At 49.2% G+C, this 18,607-nt stretch overlaps 1 protein-coding gene across 1 annotated transcript in view; it reads left to right on the top strand.

The window, feature by feature from the left end:
* TBC1D25 (TBC1 domain family member 25) overlaps nucleotides 1-17,829 on the top strand; it is a 19,517-nt gene extending 1,688 nt beyond the window's left edge. Inside the window, exons 2-6 of the mRNA XM_015423512.1 lie at nucleotides 8,474-8,583; nucleotides 10,296-10,450; nucleotides 13,571-13,695; nucleotides 15,504-15,692; nucleotides 15,936-17,829. Coding sequence (XP_015278998.1) covers nucleotides 8,474-8,583; nucleotides 10,296-10,450; nucleotides 13,571-13,695; nucleotides 15,504-15,692; nucleotides 15,936-17,300 — 1,944 coding nt within the window. The 3' untranslated portion in view covers nucleotides 17,301-17,829. The remainder of the gene's footprint in view (nucleotides 1-8,473; nucleotides 8,584-10,295; nucleotides 10,451-13,570; nucleotides 13,696-15,503; nucleotides 15,693-15,935) is intronic.
* The last annotated feature ends 778 nt before the right edge of the window (nucleotides 17,830-18,607 follow it).

Raw genomic sequence — 18,607 nt, 5'->3', positions numbered from 1 at the left:
GATCACAGCAGCAATGGCTAGGTGCTGCTGCCGTGGCAAACGGGGTTGTATTTTTTTAAAACCGAAGTGTGCGCATGCACCGTTGGATGCTTGTGCGCATCCCGTGGAGACTTGGGGGGGGGAAACCCTTTTTGTGACGGGACATAGGCGGGCGCCAGATGCTACGAACTACCACCGGAAACGCGATCAGACGCCCGCCCTTGCCCCGCGGTTTCCGGAAACTAGTACCTTGGAGGTACTAGTTTTTTACGCCGCATGTTCGACGGGAAGCCTTGGGTTAGCCACGGGAGCTCTATGCTTCCCAGACGTTGCGGTGTGATCGCGCCCGGAAAATCCGCCTATCTTCTGTCTCTGTAGCGTGGCTAGGGTTAGGGTGACCGCAGCCATAATTAGGGAAAAGGTTGGAAACAAAATGTATGGGGTGACTGTGTTTCTGGTTTTGTTTTCGGTTGATCTGTTTCAAAAGGGATAAAAGTATAGAACATTGGAAAAAGTACAGAACAGGGCAAGCAAATGATTAAGCAGCATTTTTCCTAAGGAGGAAAGGTAAGTTTTTCAAGTCTTTTAGTTTAGAGAAAAAACAACACAGGACCAAATGTAAGAGATTTAGTAAATTGATGCACGTGGCAGTGAGAACTCTTCCATAGTGCTAGCAGTCCTGTGCAGTTTGATAAATTTTTGGGTAGGTCATTGTTGTTGTTAGCCATTCAGTCATGTCTGACTCTTGGCAGTTCTATGGGCCAGCTCTTTCCACGTTTTCTGATCTTGTACTGTTTCTTCGAGTCATTCCATGCTCAGGCTGGTGTCGACTTTTATGTTGTTTGGTGGCCCGATTTCCTTTTGCCACTAACCAATCCAAGCATAATTGCTTTTTCTAGCGAGTTCTTCCATTGACATGGCTGAAATAAGTCAGTCACAGTAGGTGATTAGGGCAAACAAAAAAAAATCTTCACTTAAAGATTAACTTGTGGAATTTACTGCCACAGGGTGTAGTGATGAATAGCCATTAACTTAAAGGAGCATAGGAGAAATTCATAGAGGATTGTCCTTCAGTGACTTTTAGCCATCATGACTTAATGTAATATAATCTTCAAAGGCAGATTCAGGTGGGTAGCTATGTTGGTCTGAAGCAATAGAACAAAGTTTGAGTCCAATGGCACCTTTAAGACCAACAAAGTATAATTCTGGGTATAAGCTTTCATGTGCATGGACACGGAAACTTATACCCAGAATTAAGCTTGTCGGTCTTAATGGTGCCACTGGACTAAAACTTCAGAGGCAGTCATTCTTTGAATGCCATTGCAGAGGATCAATAATGAGGGAAGTCTCAGGCCTTTGTATGCAGCTTATAGAATTGGGGGGGGGGGGCATCCTGTGGGCCATGGTGTGAAACAGGGTGCTGAACGACTTCTTTACATAAGCAGACCGTCTGATCCAGCACTTATCTTTTAATAAAATCATTAAAAAAAAGAATTGGGGGGGGGCATCCAGTGGGCCATGGTGTGAAACATGGTGTGCTGAACGACTTCTTTCAATAAGCAGACCATCTGATCCAGCTGCAAGGCGGTTCCATCTTACTAAGTCATTTTCCGGCGTCAGAAGGTCATGTTTTGCAGCTTGCCTAACTCAAGGCTCGTTGTGCTGTTGGACCTGAGGCAGGAAAGTTGCTTCCCTGTACGCTCATCTTGACGTCTGTCCAGCAAAAGCCATTCTGCAAACTTATTGTGAGAGTTGATCTCACATTAGAGGCAATGGGGAAACCTACGGTCATTGCAAAATTATTGTGAGAGTTGATCCTTCATCACAGTGGCATGAAGAACGGGAGGAGGAAAGAAAATGTATTCAAGACTGGTCTGCCTGAAAGGGTTTTATTGTGCAAGCTAACTGAACTGACTAGTGGTCTGTGAAACTGGCCAAGGGGCTTAAGAGAATTTTCGTTATGGTCAGGTCAGCTGCTCACTTAGCACTTTTGATGTGCATTGTGCTTTACAGTCCCTGTATTTTCCCAGCAACCTTTGGGATAACTACCGTGATGCAGTGCTTAAAATATTCTCTTTGCATCTGGAGAAACTCAGGTTTCAAATTACCATCTGGCCATGAAAATTATGGTCTTGCTTGAGTCACAGGGTCAGTAACTATAGTTCAGAGTCAAACCATGGTTTGAATCTCCAATCGCATAAAAGGTGGCTATTCGCTACCAGATATAGATGGAACACTCTGTCTGGGGCGGTGATGCTCTGTATTCTTGGTGCTTGGGGGGCAACAGTGGTAGGGCTTCTGGAGTTCTGGCCCCACAGGTAGACCTTCTGATGGCACCTGGGGTTTGGCCACTGTGTGACACAAGAGTGTGGGTGGGCAATTGGCCTGATCCAACAGGGCTTCTCTTATGTGACCAGAAACTTAGACCTGCCAATCTGCTTGTCTTTTCCATCCTCTCGTCCCTTAGCATCATACAGTGTTATGCATTCATGGCTCCAGTCCTCTCTTTATGGTAAAGCAGCCTCTGGAGGGTCAAGTGAAGACTTTAGTTATGGCTTGCGAATTGAGACATGCTACACCAGGGGTGGCCAAACTGCAGCTTGGGAGCCGTATGTGGCTCTTTCACACAGTCTAATTTAGTGTTAATAAAAAGCAAATTTGCATGTTTTTCAGTAAAAATCTGTGCGTGATATTTGTTCACGTCGTGCGGCTCTCAAACATCTGACGTTTATTCTGTGTGGCTCTTACGTTAAGCAAGTCTGGCCACCCATGTGCTACACCATAGGCAGAACAAACCAGGGTGGGGGTGGGGTGGATCCGAGGGTAACTGTTTAGGAGCAGGCGGAGCACATCCCCCAGCAGCCGCCTGCTTGCCTCCCATAAATCCCCTCTGAGAGCTGCAAAGAAGGAGGAGGAGGTGGCAGCAATGAATGGATGAATTCACCAGCGGGGGAGATTCTTAACTATTGCCGGAGTCTTACGTAGGTGCCATTCTCCTTTCTTTCTGTGCTATTACTTGTACTGGCAGATTGCAAGCTGCCCTCTTGGTATTGGAAAAGAGCACGAGTCCAGGAGCACCTCAAAAGACTAACGAAATTTGTGGCAGGGGAGGAGCTTTCGTGAGTTACACTGCTTGCTTCTTCAGCTAGATCAAGGCGGGCAGCCATGTTTATCTGTAGTAGGAGAAAAAAACTTTTGTTAGTCTTTAAGGTGCTACTGGCCTCTTGAAGTCGTGGCAGGGGAGGAGCTTTCGTGAGTCACTGCTCACTTCTTCATATACCTACCTGAGTAAGTGAGCCGGTGACTCACGAGAGCTCCTCCCCTGCCACCCATTTTGTTAGTCTTCAAGGTGCTCCTGGACTCTCTTGCTCTTTTCTGATGCTACAGGATGGTGATGGTTGATTGTCAGGACTTCCACCTCAAAACACAACCAGTAGGCAATCAAACTGCCTGTTTGACCAAGTGAGCTTGCGCAAATGCTGAACGGGAGCTTAGTAATAGGATGCTGAAGATGGTAACGTCACCTTTTTGGTTTAAAATGATTTTTGAAAATGTGTGAAGCGCAGTGGTCACTTGAGTAGCGTAGATCCTCCCATAGAATTAAAAACCTTTTCTTTAAAGAGAAATGCTTTAATCCAAGCCCTAGCTTCCATCGATAATTCGCCTAGTTCCACTCTCAGTGCTATGCCTGAGACACATCTAGGAGTAGTCAATAAGCATCGGGAAAAGTCATACTGGATGGAATCCATTCTTTCAGAAGCGGCCTGAATCCAAATTTCCGCACCATACAGGAATTGGTTTAGAACCTTAGCATTAAAGGGGACAGATTGGCCTCCTGATGAGTAGAAGTATTTTACAGTTGTTCTCCCTACTCTCAATACTGTGTTCCCTGCTAGATCCAAGTGAGACGCCTGAAAGTGGATTCCCAGATATTTAAATCGATTGACCTGTTCCATCTTGGTGCCATCTCTGGTGTTTGAGAATCTCTATTTCCGTGTTACGTTTAAGCTGCCCATGAGGTAATAAGCACAACTCTTATTACGGTATGACATCCCAGTACTAGGAGCACAAACATGGAGCTGCCTATACTGAATCAGACCCTCGGTCTGTCAGGATCAGCAGTGTTTGCTCCGACTGGCAGCAACTCTCCAGGGTCTCAGTCCTTCACATCACCGATTGCCTGGTCCTGTTAACTGGAGAGGCCGGGGACTGAAGCAGAGACTCTTCCACTGAGCCATAGCCCCTCCGAGGGTGATTGCCCAGGGACAAGCTTAGTGGTTCCCATGGGTGCCACTCAGCCAGGAGCTGAGCTGGCGGCAACGTTGATCTCTGTGGGCTGACCCCACCGCCTCTTCCCATGCTGTCAGCCAAGACCGAAGGGCCACAGATTGAACCTGCAGCAGTGTGAGTAGAGGGAATAAGGTCATAAGAGAAGCCAATTCTGGATCAGGCCAGTGGCCCAGCCAGCCCAATACTCTGTGTCACACAGTGGCCAAAACCCAGGTGCCATCAGGAGGTCCACCAGTGGGGCCAGGACACTAGAAGCCCTCCCACTGTTGCCCCCCCCCCAGCACCAAGAATACAGAGCATCACTTGCCCAAGAGTTCCTATCTATTACCTTGTGGCTAACAGCCACCGATGGACCTCTGCTCCATATGCTTATTTAATTCCCTCTTGAAGCCGCCCATGCTTGTAGCCGCCGCCACCTCCTGTGGCGGTGAATTCCATGTGTTAATCACTCTTTGGGTGAAGAAGTACTTTTATCCGTTCTAACCCAACTGCTCAGCAATTTCATGGAGTGCCCACGAGTTCTTGTATTGTGAGAAAGGGAGAAAAGCACTTCTTTCTCTGCCTGCTCTATCCCATGCATAATCTTATAAACCTCGATCGTGTCACCCCTCAGCTGTCGTTTCTCAATGGGAGTCCTGTGGCTATTGTCACTGTTATTGATTAGTACAGCTGAGGCCTGGCTTGGCTTACTGCATGCTTCCAGTGGGCTTTCCAGTACAGTGGCCCACCAGGAATATTGCCAGTCGGTTGGAGGGCCAGTTCTGTGCCGCCCGCTCTCCGTGCTACTTACTGGCAGATCAGAAGATTGGAATGTGTCGTGAGCCTTGAGAGAGTCCTCTGCAGAGCAGCTGCTTATTAGATGAACAGGGCACTTTGCCAAACCTTTTGGTGTCAGATGCTGATAGCCAGACAGGACAGTACTGGACAGTAACAGTGTCTTCTTTGCACATCAGTTTGGTTTGGAGGCTAGACGATGGGTTTGTGCGGCTTGGTGGGCAAAGGTGCCAGCCAAGTGTTTGTATCATCATGCTGCGTGTGAGGGATGGCTGTGCCAGTACTTGTTCTAAAAAGAGATCATGTAGCCCTGTGAGAAGCTGTCCTCAGTGTGTCAGCTGTTCTCAGTTCATTCTTTCCCTGGCCTGAAGTCAAAATGGTCTGTCTGTTTTCCCTTTGTAATAAGAGGTGCGCCTGATGCCATTCTCTTAGTTCTTCTCAGGTACTGACTTGAGTGGAAATGAGAATAATGTAGTCTGCTCTCCCCAGGAGGACGGCCTTTGCGAGTTATCAACAATTCAGGAAGACTCCCCTCACATTGTGTACTGATTCCTTTCTTCTGCCCCAGATCAAAATATGCCCACTTCTTTTGCCAGGACCTTGACACCTGCTGCTTTGACAACCTGACTTCAACCTGATCTGCCAGTTTGGTGTAGTGGTTAAGTGTGCGGACTCTAATCTGGGAGAACCGGGTTTGATTCCCCACTCCTCCACTTGCACCTGCTGATGTGACCTTGGGTCAGTCACAAGCTCTGGCACAGCTGTTCCTGAAAGAGCAGTTTGTGTCAGAGTTCTCTCAGCCCCACTCACCTCACAGGGTGTCTGTTGTGGGGAGGGGAAGGGAAAGGAGTTTGTAAACTGCTCTGAGACTCCAAGTGAAGGGCGGGGTATAAATCCAATGTCTTCTTCACATCTGTAGATTATTTGTTGAGCAGGCGTTTCTCTTGCAGGTATTTATACCAGGAATTTAGGACGTTTAATGCACCAGAGCCAAAATCTAGCCGCTTTGGAAGTATGCCTCCGTGAAGCTGGTCTGGTTTTCAAGGAAACATGTGAAGGATTAGGGTGTTAGCCCTCGTGTCATTGACTAGTCATGGTTCACATCATTGTTCTGATATTGTTCTGCTATAAACATCCCATCAGCTTAATTTTTTGGACCACACTCTGACCTGTATCAAGAACCTGCTGACTCTGTTGTCCTGATTTATCTGAAGAGGCCCGTTGCTTTGTGATTTGCCATGAAAAAGATGTTAGTGATTGGGAAGCCATTTTTCACTGCTTCAGTCCCCTCTTATATGAAGAAATATTCCCCATCTTGAACCTGCATGGAATGGGATGACGGGGCATGTATTTCATGCCTTTTAAGTCCCCAAGCTTGGAATAAGTGAGTCTGGGATCTGTCATAGGGTGGCCAGGTCCTACCTGTAGCTGTGGCGGGGGAGTCCTGGCCCTCCCCGGGACTTCTTCGGTGTGTGCGCATCACAATGACATCACCCGGAAGTGGCGTCATTGCGTCGGGCACGTTGGGGACAGGGACCACTATAATTCAAGGGGAAAGCACAGAGTTTGCCCTCAAATGATAGAGTGTCCCCCTGCAACGTGTCCGGTGTGATGACATCACCTCCAGGGAATACAGGGAAGCCTGCATTGGAGTAGCTATCAGGGTCTACATTTCCCAGGTTCCTTCTGGGCCCTGTGATTGGTTAACAGGGGATTTTGGAGGGAACATTTACACCAGCAGGGGAGTCGAAGGTGTGTTGCCTGGGAAGACATGATAAAAGACCTTGCCCGGAGTGGGAGGGGGGTTCTCTCCCAGGGAGCAGGGCTGGTGAGGCTGCTGCAGAAGGAGGGATCCAAAAAGGGGTGAGTCAGCCTAAGAACAGGTACCTAGGAGCAGGCTAGGACACTCTAGTCAGATGTAGTAGGATTTCTTATTTTGCTGATCTACCTACCTTTACTGTGCTCATTTTTCCTAAATGTTTTTGAACGACAGTTGTTATTAAATCTCTTTAATAAAACTAGTTTGTTACTCTGCCTGGGTCCTCAGGTCCCCTTTAGGTCACGTATAAAGGGAAAGCCACTGGAAAAGGAGGGTGTAAAGGGGTAGGGTGGGTGCTCTGGGCCCTCCCGAGGAGACCCATTCCAGAGTGGTGGCAGCCACTGGAGAACCTTTCTAGTTGCTGCTCGCGACAGGATCTCAGACAGCAAACTTGTGACGATGACCTGAAGAGCAGCAGCAGGATTTAGACAGGTGGACTTGTCCTGCTGTCAGTGTGGCTTGACAGTTTAAGTCCTTAGCAGTTGCTTTTTCCAGTCACCCTTTGCGTGAGTAGTGAGACTAGCAGCTATTTAAATTGTGATTTCATTGACTTAAAGAAACTGCATCTATCAGTGAACTGTTAAGAACATAAGAGAAGCCCTGTTGGATCAGGCCAGTGGCCCATCCAGTCCCACACTCTGTTGTCACACAGTGGCCAAAACACAGTGGCCATCAGGAGGTCCCCCAGCGGGGCCAGAACTCCAGAAGCCGCCTCCCCAGTGTTTCCCCCCAAGCACCAAGAATACAGAGCATCACTGCCCCAAACAGAGTGTTCCATCTATAAAGGTAAAGGTTCCCTTGCTTGAAAGCCAGTCGAATCCGACTCTAGGATTGCGGTGCTCATCTCCGTTTCAAAGCCGAAGAGCCAGCGCTGTCCGAAGACGTTTCCGTGGTCAAGTAGCTGGCATGACTAAACACCAAGGTGTACGGAACACTGTTACCTTCCCACTGAAGTGGTTCCTATTTATCTACTTGCAATTTCTTGCTTTCGAACTGCTAGGTTGGCAGGAGCTGGAACTAGAGACGGGAGCTCACTCCGTCATGCGGCACACTCGGGTCTCGAACTGCTGAACTACTGACCTTCCACAGCCTGCAGTTCAGCGTCTTAACCACTTGAGCCACCGCAGCTCCTGTTTCATCTATACCTTGTGGCTAATAGCTACTGATGGACCTTTGCTCCATATGTCTATCCAGCCCGTTCTTGAAGCGGTCTGTGCTTGTAGCCGCCACCAGTACCTGCGGCAGTGGATGCCACATGTTAATTACTGTTTGTTCCTTCCATAGGTTAATAAACAGCAGAACCATTGGCTGTTCCTCCCTTCCTAGCTTAAATAGCATGTAATGTGGTTTTATTTTGCTAAATGGAAACATTTTGGGGGGATAGAATTGTTCTACAACACCTGGCATACATCTCTGGTGCCTTGTACCTCAAGGGCTTCTTATCCAGAGTGTGGCAAGAACACAGAGTCTAATGGGGAGGAGAAAAGGAGGGTGTTTTGGAGCCCAGATAGTGCCCCTTATGATTTGGCAGGTGGGGAGTCAGAGGCTGCGGGGTCTCCCGCCTGTGGTGCTGCTGCTTCAATCCCGCTTGCTCCTTCGTCCCCCTTGCAGAAATGCGAAGGCTTCTTGCAGCCCGAATTCCGCACTTTTGCGGTGGACCCGCAGATCACCTCGCTGGACGTGTTGCAGCACATCCTCATCAGAGCCTTCGATCTCAACGGGTGAGTCCTGGGGGGAACGGAATTGGCCCTCCTGGCCTTCACACACCCCATGCCATTGTTTTTGCTAAAAGAAAGCCAGTCAGTGAGAGACACTTGCAAATGGGCCCCTCTGATGGCAACTGGTCAGAACCTCTAGGTGGAACAGTCACCTGGAGGCTTCTCCCCTGAGGTCGAGTGAGGCTTAGCCTTAGAGCGTGTGCACCTGTGTTGGAATTCTGGGAGGGAAGCCAGGTTTCGTCCAGTGCAAGTGGGGTGAGAACCGGAAACTCTTCTTTCTCTTTGTGGCCTTGACGTTAAATCTTGTCTTGCCAATTTAATATCTCCCCACTGAGGGGGAAGAGCTGATATACCTCTGTGACAATAAGAAAGGTCTTTTGGAAACAAGGAGTGGTAAGCTGGATCACCATCCCCTTTTCACCTTTGTATTATACTGGACCTGAGCTGGATGGCCCAGGATAGTCCAATCTCGTCAGATCTCAGAGGCTTAGCAGAGTCGGCCCCGGTTAGTGTTTGGAAGGGAGGCCACTGAAGGAAGTCCAGGGTCACTACTCAAAAGGCAGGCAATGGCAAACCGACCTCTGAACGTCTGTGGCCTTGAAAACTTTATGGGGCACCATAAGTCGGTTGCGACTTAACGGCTCTTTCCACTCCCACAAACTGGACCAGTTATTATTTTTCATAATTTTATCAGCAGCCCTTCTGACCAGTGGTGATCCGAAGTGGTTTTTTCCATTTTTAAAAGGTCGTTAAAAAATAAAATTTGATCCTTCGTTCTTATTCGTTTGTGATGACACACATAATGGGCACACTGAAGGAAAACCCTACATTATAACACAATAAGGTGCACGTTCAGGCTAAGACACTACGCAGTTCAGCCTTCGTGCCGCAGCCCTTGATTTCGCTCCATGCGTAAACAGCTGTAATTGTAGGAACATAAGAACATAAGAGACTCCAATGTTGGATCAGGCCAAAGGCCCATCCAGTCCAACACTCTGTGTCACACAGTGGCCAGAAATACCAGGTGCCATCAGGAGGTCCAGCAGTGGGGCCAGGACATTAGAAGCCCTCCCACTGTTGACCCCCCCCCCCAAGCACCAAGATGACAGAGCATCACTTGCCCCAGAGTCCCTATCTATACCTTGTGGCTAATAGCCACTGATGGACCTCTGCTCCATATGCTTATCTAATTCCCTTTTGAAGCCGTCCATGCTTGTAGCTGCCGCCACTTCCTGTGGCAGTGAATTCCATGTGTTAATCACTCTTTGGGTGACTGAATCAGACACTTGGTCCATCACAGTCAGTATTGTCCACTCAGGCCGGCAGCTGCTCTCTGAGATCTCTGTCAGGGGTCCTTCACGTCACTGTCTACTTGATCCCTTTAACTGGAGAGAACAGGGATTGAACCTGGGACCTTCTGCATGCCGAGCAGATGCTCTGCCACTGAGCCTCCAATACATGCCCTATTTAGTCCACTTTAGAGTGTGTGGCAGGAGACCGCCATCCTGCAGGCTACTTCGGACACCACGAATCTTGTTTTTCCTTAGGAAACGGCATACGTGCTTCCCGTCCATCGTGTGATGAAGGGGCACGTATTTGTTCCACCATCTAGTCACATGGGATCATTGTCTGTGTGTGCAGTTTCCTAAAAGGAACATCTGTGCAGGGCTTGTTTAAGCGGCTATGAACATGGGCCTCTTCTCTCCCCACCCCAGGAAGAAGAACTTTGGCATCAGCTATCTGGGCCGAGATAAGCAGGGACAAGAAATGTACCTCTCCCTGATGTCAGACTGGGATCTGAGTGTGGCCTTTGCCAATGCCTCCAAGCCTTACCTGCAGCTCAAGATAGACATCAAGGCTTCTGAGGATAGTGAGTAGTCTGTATTCCTCCACCCTGAAGAAGAGAGCCAGGAACCCTTGTTTGCTTTACTCACCGCCCGAGTCATTCAGCTTTGACTTCGGTGCTGTATGGATTGAGTGGAGATGGAGTGAAAAATCATAGGACTGAGTAGGAGAGAGTGGCTGTATTCTCTGCAGGGCTATTTTTGGGCAGGAACGCACAGGAACGGAGTTCCGGCTGGCTCCCGAGTTGGCCACGCCCAGCAGGAACTCATTAGCATAATAGGCCACACCCAACAGCAGAAGCTCATTAGGATTGGCTACATTAGGGGTGTGTGGCCTAACATGCAAAGGAGTTCCTGCTCCAAAAAAAGCCCTGGGTTTTGACCACAAACAAGGTCAACAGAATAACAAGCAAAAGGTGGGTGTGACTGGATGACCACACTTCTGGTAACATGGGGGTGCGGCCTAATGTGCTAATGAGCTGTGCTGTCAAGGGTGTGGCCTAATAGGCTAATGAGTTCCTGCTGTTGGGTGTGGCCTATTATGCTAATGAGTTCCTGCTGGGATTTTTCTACAAAAAGAGCCCTGACTGTGTGTACTTATCCCAGCTCCTGTTAGAGCGTAAGGTTTGGTTTGCTCTAGAAAAGTCTGCAGTATAGACCAGGAGTGGCCAAACTTGCTCAACGTAAGAGGCACATAAAATAAATGTCAGATGTTTGAGAGCCGCAAGACATGAACAAATATTACACACATGTTTTTATTTTTAAAATATGCAAATTTGCATGTTATTGACATGAAATGAGACTGCCAAAAATAAAAACAAAAGGGGTAAAAACAGGTAGTTATAAAGATATTTATTTGTCCAATGATATTTATTTGCTAATGATATTTTTTTGTCTAAGAGAGAGAGAGAAAAGATAGAGAGGTGGAAAGAATGAAAGAGGTGGAAAGAGAGAGAGAGAGAAAAACAAAGAAGGCAAATAGATGGGATGGAGGGAGAAAAGGTATGCCTTCCCTTCGCTTCCATAGCTGCTCTGCCGGGAGCCGCACAATGTGTGTGAAAGAGCCATATGTGGTTGCTGAGCCACAGTTTGGCCACCCCTGGTATAGACACTTTAGGGGAATGCATCAAAAGTAATTTACACTCTCAAAAACACTTTTAATTGTGCTCAGCATTTAGTGGATCTGTGAATGCAGCTCAGAAGCACAGACATTTGTATCCGGTGCTGAATTTAGGTTCCCGAAGAAACTGTGCATGCCTAGCTTTGTCTTTTTCAAAACAAAAGTCCAGTTTGAGGGTCCCCAACCTTTTTGAACCTGCGAGCACCTTTGGAATTCTGACACAGTGTGGTGGGTGCAGCAATAAAGTGGCTGCCACAAAATGGCTATTGTAGGAGGCGGAACCAGCCACCAAACGGTTGCCACGGCTTAAGTTCAGTCACGCAATGTAGATCCTTGTGCTGTGGCAGCAGATGCCCACAAAGCAACATTTTAACAAATCTGCACAGCCAATCAGAAACCTTGCTGGGCAAAAGCCCTACCTGGCCCAACCCTCTTCCTAAAAATACTTGGTAAGCACCAGAAAAGGTGTCAGCAGGTGCCATGGGGACCCCTGGTCTAGTTCTTCAGGCTACCAAAATAGGTTTGAAAATGTTAGCGTATTTCCAGTGGCTGGTTGTTAAGACCTCAGTTCTTCTCCCCAGTAGAAGTAGAATAATGCAAAATAACCGAATACAGGGTGTGGCGTCCTCGCTTATTGGGGAGATTGTTTGTCCTTTCGTCACTCTGTGTACACAAACTTAGTAGATATCTGCTGCCACCAGGAATGACCCAGTGTCTGGGCCCTTTAGAGAACTATGTGGCCCTGAGGAAGGACTGTTCTGATTGCTGGCATAAGTTTAAACAAATAATGATTTATTTATAAAAGAACAAAATAGGTTTCTGAGTATTTTTTGAACTGTTGTTGAAGAAAGAAAATATAACTGACAAAGCTTGGCATCGCACACAGTCTCTCATACACCAAAACTCAACTCTGACAGGCTTATCTCTCTCTCTTGCTCATATAGCCACACAGGCTGAACTCTCTTGCTCATATAGCCACACAGGCTGAACTTCCTCTCTCATAGCCACACAGACTAAACTCCAACTGCTTCCTCTGTCATACAGACTCGCACAAAAACTCCGCACTCGTCTCTTCATGAACAGTGAATCACCTCAGAGACATCTCTCCTCCCTCACTCTCAGTCATCAACCGATCACATCAGACTTGTCTCCTTACATTACTGCAGTCAAACTAAACATTTAAAGAAACACACACACCAAAACAAGAAATCATTACACATGGAAATAAGCCTGAGTTTTTATGGGTTTTTTGATACACACATCCCTGATGTCTGTATTTCCTTTCTGGAGTGCTCAGAAGCTGTTGTGCAGTAGACTTTACAATTCTGGTCTCATGTATTCATTCTCACACAAGTAATTCAGCCCAAGGATGGCCAATTGTTAGCCCACGGCTGTATCCGGCACTCGGCAGCCCTACCAAAGTGGTAAAAAGCTGATGCCAAAAGGAAAGGATGCTTTCATGTTGTAGGAAAGAAACTTTAAAATGTTGAGGCTCATTCTTTGGATTTTGTATGTAATAACTTAGAGCTATATGGGGAGTTGTTACTGCTAGATGGCAATACCTTTAAACACACAAAGCTGCCTTATGCTGAATCAGACTCCTGGTCCATCAAAGTCAGTATTGTCTGCTCAGACTGGCAGTGGCTCCCCAGGGCCGCAGGCATCTTTCCCCATCACTTGGTCCTTTTAACTGGAGATGCCATGGCTTGAACCTGGGTCCTTCTGCATGCCAAGCAGATGCTCTACCACTGAGCCACGGCCCCTCCCCAGGATCCTGTCTACATGTGAGGAGGTTGGTTTGTCTGGCAAAGTAAAATTTTCACTTTTGGACTATTGCCAGAGAGTAGCGGTTTCTGAGAGTACAGAAGTCCCCAATCCTGGTCTAGCTTGCAAAGGAGCTCAAGGTTTCTGAGTGAATTTCTGATGCTTGGTAGACATGCGGGGGGGGGGGGCAGTGAGGGAATGGCAGACCGTGGTCGTAGACTGCAGGCTGGATGTGTCAGCCCTCACTGCCCTCTTCTCTTAGGCCCCCTCCTGGAGGACTGGGACATCATCAGCCCCAAAGATGTCATCAGCACCGACCTGCTCCTGGTCGAAAAGCGGTCTCTAGCAGCGGCTGCTCTGCCCTTCACACAGTCGATCCTCTCCCAGGTAAGTCACAAGAAGATGAACAGCCTAGGCTTTTGTGATTCTGACGCTCGATAAACATCCAAGAACGGCTAATCTTCTGGGACGGAAAGGGATCGAAGGGAGTTCTGGCTGACATCTGGTTTCAGCCTGTGTTGGCTACCAATCCACTCCCGAGCCCAATTTAAGGTGCCAGTTTGGCCTTTAAAACCCTACCTGGCTTGGGACCAGGGTGTCTGAAGGACCCTCTTCTCCTGTAGGTTCCTGCTCAGGAATTAAGGTCACAGGGAGAGGCCCTCCTGAGCGTCCCACCAATCAAAGAAGCTCACTTGCTGGGTGCATGGGAGAGGGCCTCTTCAGCGGCAGCTCCGTGATTATGGAACGGCCTCTCCAGGGAGGTGCACCTGACCCCCTCACTTTCAATCTATTGATTAAAGCAGTCCTAAATTGTGACTTTAAAACTTTTGCTGTCAGCCCTCACTGCCCTCTTCTCTTAGGCCCCCTCCTGGAGGACTGGGACATCATCAGCCCCAAAGATGTCATCAGCACCGACCTGCTCCTGGTCGAAAAGCGGTCTCTAGCAGCGGCTGCTCTGCCCTTCACACAGTCGATCCTCTCCCAGGTAAGTCATAAGAAGATGAACAGCCTAGGCTTTTGTGATTCTGACGCTCGATAAACATCCAAGAACGGCTAATCTTCTGGGACGGAAAGGGATCGAAGGGAGTTCTGGCTGACATCTGGTTTCAGCCTGTGTTGGTTACCAATCCGCTCCCGAGCCCAATTTAAGGTGCTGGTTTGGTCTTTAAAACCCTACCCGGCTTGGGACCAGGGTGTCTGAAGGACCCTCTTCTCCTGTAGGTTCCTGCTCAGGAATTAAGGTCACAGGGAAAGGCCCTCCTCAGTGTCCCACCAATCAAAGAAGCTCACGCTGGGTGCACGGGAGAGGGCCTCTTCAGCGGCAGCCCCGTGATTATGGAACGGCCTCTCCAGGGAGGTCCACCTGACCCCCTCACTTTCGATCTGTTGATTAAAGCAGTCCTAAATTGTGACTTTAAATTTTTTGCTTTTATGTATTTTTATGTGCTTGATTTTATGTATTTATATTATAAGCAATGCTCCCTCTAAACTGTGAAGTCCTGAGAGCAAAAATTCTACTTTGTAAGCTACCAGCATTAAAGTTGTGAGGAGGTGATTTGGCTCCTGCATCAATTTGTTTGCTCTGGAGCCCTCCTTCCTGAGCTAAGACAAAAATGTGTGTGCCAGAGGCTAAAAAACTGTGAGCCTAGCTCACACTGACTCAGCTTAGAGGGAACACTGATCGTAAGATGCTTTGAGCTCCATAAAGAAGGAAGCTGATAAATATTTTAAATAAATAAATAAAATTTAAAATGTATAAAGGGTCCAATTTCTTTCATAATTGTCCTCTGGGTTCAGAGGTCTGCTTCTTTTAGCCATTGCTCTATCAGCGATGCTAAAGGCCAGTAACCGTGTTGATAAAATGTGGAGTTGTGCATAGGGCGGATTTTGTCTCCACAGCCGTCCTGCTCAGGATCATGGAGAGTTCGTGCCTACCCAACCTCTAGAATTTATGAGCTCTCCCCTGTGTACACTGAAGTCCTGGTAGTTCACTGCCCCTCATTTTCCTTGTGTCTCCGTCCAGGTTGGCAGGACACTGTCCAAGGTCCAGCAGGCACTCAGCTGGTCTTATGGGGAGGACGTCAAACCTTTCAAGCCTCCCCTGAGCGATTCAGAGTTCCACACGTATCTGAACCACGAAGGGCAGCTGACGAAGCCTGCCGAACTGCGCTCATTTTCCTTGTGTCTCCGTCCAGGTTGGCAGGACACTGTCCAAGGTCCAGCAGGCACTCAGCTGGTCTTATGGGGAGGACGTCAAACCTTTCAAGCCTCCCCTGAGCGATTCAGAGTTCCACACGTATCTGAACCACGAAGGGCAGCTGACGAAGCCTGCCGAACTGCGTCTGCGAATCTTCCACGGCGGAGTCGAACCCTCGCTGCGTAAGGTGAGGATTGAAGGTGGGGTGGTGGTTTTATGTCTTGAAATGTGGGCGTGGGGTCTAGCGGGTAGGAACAAAGGTGCCTTTCCTTCCTGCCCACTCTGAGGCTATATTCTCTTGGTCTTCTTGACCATCGGTGATGCGGTACCGGGTAGGGTGCCCTCTGCTCTGGGGGGCGGGGCCGTTCAGCCTGCCATCGCCTGTGTGGAAAGCCTTTCTTGGTGCTGAGTCTATCCCTGTCTCCTTTAGGTGGTTTGGAGGTACTTGCTCAACGTCTATCCCGATGGGTTGACAGGGCAGGAGCGAATCGATTACATGAAGCGAAAGACGCGAGAGTACGAGCAGCTGAAGGGGGAGTGGAAAATGCGGGCCAGCCCCGAGGACCTGGACTTCATCCGCAGCAACGTGCTGAAGGACGTGCTGCGGACCGACCGCACCCACCCTTACTACGCCGGCTCCGACGACAACCCCCACCTGAGAGCCCTCCACGAGCTGCTGACCACCTACGCCGTGACGCACCCGCAGATCTCCTACTGCCAGGGCATGAGCGACATCGCCTCCCCCATCCTGGCCGTCATGGACAACGAGGCGCACGCTTTCATCTGCTTCTGCGGCATCATGAAACGCCTGGAGGGCAACTTCCAGGTGGACGGTGAAGTCATGTCGGTCAAGTTCTCCCACCTGAAGCTGCTCCTCCGCCACTCGGACCCAGAGTTCTACTCCTACCTCCTCTCCCGAGGCGCCGACGACCTCTTCTTCTGCTATCGCTGGCTGCTGTTGGAGCTCAAGCGCGAGTTTGCCTTCGAGGACGCCTTGCGCATGCTGGAGGTCACCTGGAGCTCCTTTCCCCCTGACCCTCCCGAGAAGGAAGTGGAGCTGGTGGGCCCGCCGGCCAGGCCCGGGGACAGCAGCCAGCCCGTCCGGAGGAGACACATGTTGCGCCCGGCTTGCAGCTTCGAGGCAGCCGGGGATCAGCCTTGCCAGGGGGCCGTTTCCGAAGAGAAGCCGTTAGTCAAGCAGTCCAGCTTCAGAGAGTTCAAGTATTACAGCGCCCACAACGAGGACAGTTCGGAGGACAACCCCTCCCTTAAATCGCAGCACTCTGCAGAAGAGGACGAGGACTGCGGCAGCGAGCAGGACCACTTGATCCAGAACCTCAACGTGGCCAAGTCCTTCTCCGCTCCGTCCCTCTGGGCTCCCACCTCACCCTCTCGGAACTCGGCCTCTTCCTCGACCAACAGCAACGAGGACAGCCTGTCCGAAGAGGAGAAGGGTGACTCGCCGGTCAACACCCCTCTGTCTCCTTCCTGCGGGCCCACCGCCTCCTCCCCCACCGCCGCTGTCAGCCTCCCCCCTCCGCAAGAGTTTGGCAGAGGCAACCCTTTTGTGCTCTTCCTGTGCCTGGCCATCCTCCTGGAGCACCGGGACTACATCATCAAGAACGACATGGACTATAACGAGCTGGCCATGCACTTTGACCGCCTGGTCCGCCGGCACAACCTGAACAAGGTCCTGCACCGGGCCAAAGCGCTCTTTGCCAACTATCTGCAATCCGAAGTCTGGGACTCCGAGGAGGGCGACGAGGCCGCGGCCGAATCTCCTGCTGCGTCATGACCCCTGCTCTCCTGCCGGGCGGGGACCGGTTCCCCGCTACCCTTAGGTGCAAGAATTGACGTGGAAAGGTGATCGATGAGTAATCCGGCTTGGCCTCAGTTCTTTGAGGGTGGTCTGAAGCGGCTCAGTCGGATTGTTCCACTCAATACACCTCCTGTGTCCGATGTACTCTGGTTTTTAACTCTCACTTTTGTGGAGACATCTTGTGTAGAGGCTCCCGTCTTTTCTTCTGTGCCTCCTCCCCTTTCAAGTACAAGCGATCTTCTCGGGAAGATCCGTTCCGGAGCAGCCAGGTTCCACATCCCCTTCCCGATGTTTCCTGTACCTTCCCCTCTCGCTCCGTTTGGAGTTCTCTTTAGAACACCAGTCAAAGAATAACCCAGATTGACTTCCATTCCTTCTGGAACCTGGTGCTTTCCGTACAGGGCCGGTTTGCCCAAAGCATTTTTCCCTCCGACGCTGCCTCTTTTGTTGTGGTTTTGTTTTCTCCATAGCGTGTCAGTTTGTGCTTGACAGAATCCCCATATTTATGCCCTTTTCAAAAAAAAAAGGCCTTTTATGCGAAGTTTTCCCCGTTATGACTTCAGTTTTTGTTTTTGTTTTAAAAAGCACTTTATTTCTTCAAGAATTTCTTTCCTCCTCCTATGTTACTGCCTTTCTATTTTATCACTTTTTAGAAATCACTTTTTAGAAAGAAAACAGAACCTGTTAACCTTTGGGGAGGGGCTATGCAGGGTATTTCAGAGGAGGTTGGCAGCCCCTCCCCCTTCCAAGTGTCCTAAATTGGCCAGTTAGTCCGTTCTCTGTTTTGTTTTTAACCCGGACCGTCTCGGAAGCCTTTTCTAAAACAAACTTCTCAAGGAAGCAAGCGGTCAATTTGAGGGGTGGGTGGGGTGAGCGGGTGGAGCTTTGGTGCTTTTATAAAGCAGCTTTTGGGGCTTGCATCTTTTCTTCTAGCTTATCTCCCCGGCAAACGTGTCCTTCGAGACTTCCGTGCCGCAGAGGAATCCTTGTCCGACCAGGCCAGGCCTTACTTTCTCCAATCCCTATTTAAACACAAGCTTGTATGAGGGCTTCTCTAATACGTTCTTAGCTCGCGGGGCAGGGTCTTGCTGGAATGCCTTGCAACTAATCAGATTTCGGGTTAGGCGGCAAAGATGGCCACCTCCTTTCCAAGTTACATGTTCACCTGATCTCAGATAGTACCAAGTGTGAGGGGAGGTGACCGGCTGCTGTATTTAAAAAAAATAATAATAAGTGTCTTGATGCCTTGAATCTTAGGGACTAAGCCGGGAACTTTGAAGCTG

This window comes from Gekko japonicus, unplaced genomic scaffold, assembly GCF_001447785.1.
Source record: "Gekko japonicus isolate JY-2015 unplaced genomic scaffold, Gekko_japonicus_V1.1 scaffold2800, whole genome shotgun sequence".
In the NCBI taxonomy this organism is placed as follows: domain Eukaryota; kingdom Metazoa; phylum Chordata; class Lepidosauria; order Squamata; family Gekkonidae; genus Gekko; species Gekko japonicus.
The sequence above is the reverse complement of the archived record's forward strand: the minus strand, read 5'-3'. Positions and strand labels throughout refer to the sequence as shown.